Source organism: Triticum aestivum, chromosome 4D (genome assembly GCF_018294505.1).
Source record: "Triticum aestivum cultivar Chinese Spring chromosome 4D, IWGSC CS RefSeq v2.1, whole genome shotgun sequence".
In the NCBI taxonomy this organism is placed as follows: Eukaryota; Viridiplantae; Streptophyta; class Magnoliopsida; order Poales; family Poaceae; genus Triticum; species Triticum aestivum.
The window spans coordinates 353,218,525-353,222,432 of record NC_057805.1 but is presented as its reverse complement, the minus strand read 5'-3'; the positions used below and the strand labels follow the sequence as shown (position 1 = coordinate 353,222,432).

Here is a 3,908-nt window from a genome sequence, read left to right as displayed (position 1 = left end):
TCTTACCAAATAGAATACATACTGGCGAAACATGTGCCTCATGAGTGTTCACAGGTGAATCTGACAAATGCATAATCAGATAGTTATTTTGGCTGACAAAAGCATGAAGTATATGAACATATAGATCAGCTTGGATAAGATGCCTAAATGGATGGATGGACCTTGAAAGGGACTTGCACACTATAGACCTACATGCCTACTAGAAAGAGGCAAACTCGAAGCAGCTGACAACCACAACATGATGGGATATGCTTTCGTCGTTAGACACTGCCTACCACAACGACACATAGCTGAAGAAAAACAACATGATAGGAACTCGTGGAAAAGAACAAAAAATAATTGTTGCTCACCTTGGGTTACTATATTCTATTCAGTAAGAATATTGGTCCTGCATCAAACGATCTCATTGGCAATATAAGTTTTAGCAGGATAAAAGGTAGTGAAGCAAGTAAGTGTCCATAAACTGTAATCTTGATATAATAAATAATATTTGACTACTACGGAATTTCATACTTAGGTTTCCCTAAAAGGCTAAAACCGATATACTACCCAAGAATGGTACAACTGAGAACATAACACTTGTTTGACTACAACCGGTAAATAGAATCACTATTTTCGAGGATACAATATGCTAAAAATTCTTCAAAAGTCGAAGAAAACAGTAACCTTGATTGTCCAATTGAACAACAAAAATATACACAACAATATTAATGGGAGTTCCTAAAGCTAGTATATATGTATCTTATATAGCTGAACGCAACAAATGAGTCTGCTACAACCTATTGAAACTCTGAAGCACTAAAAAATTCTATCATATAAAGCAAATTCCAGAATCTTCACTAATGGAAGGCCAGATAGCTTTAACTGGGACAAGTAAAATTGTCTCCAAGTGGTAATGATGAAACGGACGCATGTGTTTGAGAATATTAGACCAAACATTCAAGTTTTATTAGCTTTCAAAACTAAGCATGTACCTTGCCAAGGCCCATTTCCTGAAAGTTGAGCCTTTATCTCTGCATCTCATTTCTATTTCACCTGCAAAAAAATGAACAGATAAAATTGCAAAGATGGAACATGAAAAGAAAATTATATTAGCACGCAGAGAAAGTTTTACCACCACCAGAACAGACTATATATGGAAATTTACACAATTACAATAAATGATGATCTAACAAGGGTAGCGGAATTATAATAAATAATGATACAGAGTTGCAAAGCATGCATTTCCTGATAAAATTAAGCACATACCATCAAGAAGTGTGTTAGGCTATTAGCATAACAATAAGCAGTTCTTGATCCCTCTTTCTGTTGCATTGCCTGTAAATGGGATCAGAAAAATACATCGTTGTAGTGGCCAAAAAAAATTGTAGTGTCATCTCAAGGAAAAGGAACTAAAATTAAGGATACATGCATATATGTGTTGGGGAATGTAGTATTTCAAAAAAATTGCCTACGATCACGCAGCTTGCTGTTGCAAATAAGTAAAGTAGTTTGAAGTTCTCTCATATGCATTTGCATTTCATTTAGTGTTGAATATCCAAGAAAAATGAAGGCTGGCAACGCGCCCTCCCTTCTGCTACCAATCAAAGCGTGGAACTAAATCTCCTATTTTTCCAAGTGAAAGTCGGGCTGACGAATAACCAACCCGCAATGAATAAGGAAGGTATAGTAATGCTATGAATAACCCAGTATCGAATACTGGTAATAATATAAGCAGAAGAGCGTTCTCCCGTGCTTCCAGACATGCTGAGCTCTACCAATTTTTGTACATTCAAAAAGGGAAATTGATTCCTTCTCTAGATAGGGCGGGAAAACTAGACTATATAAGAGTTGATACATAAACGCACATATAGTAAGTATTTTGATCTTCCTGCGAGACTGTTCTTTTCGCTGGAGAAAGAGAACACTTCTTTTCACAGGATTTCTGTAAGAATCAATAGGGGCCGCGTATTGGTTACCAGCTATCGGAACACAGTATACGCCTTTGTCTCGCTTTCCTTCGAAAGTTCTTTATTATCCCTTAGCTACTAACCCCTTTCACTCTGCTTTTGGTAACGAACTTACGAACAGTCTGTGCTTGAGCAACTTCTTTTGTGGACAGCCTTTCTTAAAGTGGTCTCTCTCTTCTTTTCACAGGCAGAGGTACCAACCTATCTTTCTAAGGAAGACGGAGGGTAGGGCTAGTTACCCGCCGCTCTCTTACTCGTTACTCGCTTTTTGGTTGTCCATCTTTTGTACTCTTAGGTAGGTCGTCTTGAACTTGGGTTGGGGAGAATAATCTTTAGGAGGACTTACTTTCTGAACGAACAGTGTGAGTGCAGTGGCTAACAAAAACACTATTTACTATCTTCTGCTGGTACCGGCCTACTCTTCATTGATACAGGCTTCTGCACTTTTTCATGAAGACAATCAAGAGCTATCATCTGTCTTGGAGTTCTACCATGAAGAAAGAGGATCTAATAGCTAAGAAATATTTGCAGCAGCTAATGAGCTGACAGAGCAAATAGGAAGGTACACAGAGATTAAAGACATTCATGTTATTACAAAAGTATGTTTCCAATACTGGGAGAATGATTATGCTGGTATGAAGAGCAATGTCTAGCCCAGAGTTTGCTAGAACTATTCCAGTGAGCCCTCCTATGGTGAACAAAAAGATGAACCCTACAACAAATAACATGGGTGTTTTGTATTGTATCGAACCTCCCCACATGGTAGCGATCCAACTAAAGATTTTGATTCCTGTGGGCACAACTATGATCATGGTAGCTGCGGTGAAGTAGGCACGCGTATCAACGTCTAAGCCCACAGTAAACATATGATGAGCCCAAACTAGAAATCCAAGAACACCTATACTTATCATGGCATAAACCATGCCTAGATACCCAAAGACCGGTTTTCTTGAAAAGGTTGATACAATATGACTAATAATACCAAATCCAGGCAGAATGAGAATATACACCTCTGGATGACCGAAGAACCAAAAGAGATGCTGGTATAATATTGGGTCTCCCCCTCCTGCAGGATCAAAAAAGGTTGTATTAAAGTTTCGATCGGTTAATAACATTGTAATTGCCCCCGCCAGTACCGGAAGTGATAATAAAAGTAGGAATGTTGTCACTAGAACGGACCACACAAAAAGTGGTAATCTATGCATAGTCATTCCAGGTCCACGCATGTTGAAGATAGTTGTTATAAAATTGATAGAACCTAAAATTGATGAAATACCTGATAGATGAAGACTAAAAATTGCTAAATCAACTGCTCCTCCAAAATGGCTGGTAATACCACTTAAGGGCGGATAGACTGTCCACCCAGCGTCGCTGCCCACTTCTACTAAGGCTGAGCTTAGTAGGAGCAAGAGACTTGGTGGCAACAACCAGAATGATATATTATTTAATCGTGGAAATGCCATGTCAGGTGCACCTATCAGAATCGGAACAAACCAATTACCAAATCCACCTATCATCGCCGGCATAACCATAAAAAAGATCATTAAAAAAGCATGAGCCGTTATTAAAACATTATAAAGTTGATGATTCCAACCAAGAATTTGATCGTCGGGTCGGGCTAATTCCATACGAATCAGTACGGAGAAGCATGTGCCCATCACTCCTGCAATGACACCGAAGATGAAATAGAGAGTCCCAATATCCTTGTGGTAAGTAGAGAAGAGCCATCGAACCATATTTGTCATTTTTATTTGAGAAATGAAAACTTTCCATATCAAAGAGGGGTCGGGGGCTGGAAGAGAAAAGAAAGAGGGGCCCGCCCGGGGGCTGGAAGAGAAAAGAATCAGAATTACTGAGCTACCCCGCTCTTTTTTTTCTAATTCCCTTCTAAGATCCTCCGACTTAAACAAGTCGAGAGCATGCTCGTGCTCAGCTCTTTCGAGACTTGCCTTGCTCTTG

At 39.1% G+C, this 3,908-nt stretch overlaps 1 protein-coding gene across 1 annotated transcript; it reads right to left on the bottom strand.

Moving 5' to 3' along the window:
- Window positions 1-1,026: 1,026 nt before the first annotated feature.
- LOC123096964 (cytochrome c oxidase subunit 1-like) lies at window positions 1,027-3,694 on the bottom strand. The gene is made up of 3 exons (XM_044518754.1): window positions 2,564-3,694; window positions 1,249-1,317; window positions 1,027-1,035 (listed from the first exon to the last, which is right to left on the bottom strand). Exons 1-3 carry the CDS (start codon window positions 3,692-3,694, stop codon window positions 1,027-1,029), a joined length of 1,209 nt encoding a protein of 402 aa, XP_044374689.1.
- Between the last annotated feature and the right edge of the window lie 214 nt (window positions 3,695-3,908).

Bases quoted from the DNA above. Each gene is read 5' to 3' on its own strand.
- LOC123096964 (XM_044518754.1), bottom strand. From the start codon at position 3,694: ATGACAAATATGGTTCGATGGCTCTTCTCTACTTACCACAAGGATATT. The intron at 1,318-2,563 runs GTATTGGAAACA...TCCCATTTACAG, and splicing joins CCAGCATAATCATTCTCCCA to GCAATGCAACAGAAAGAGGG.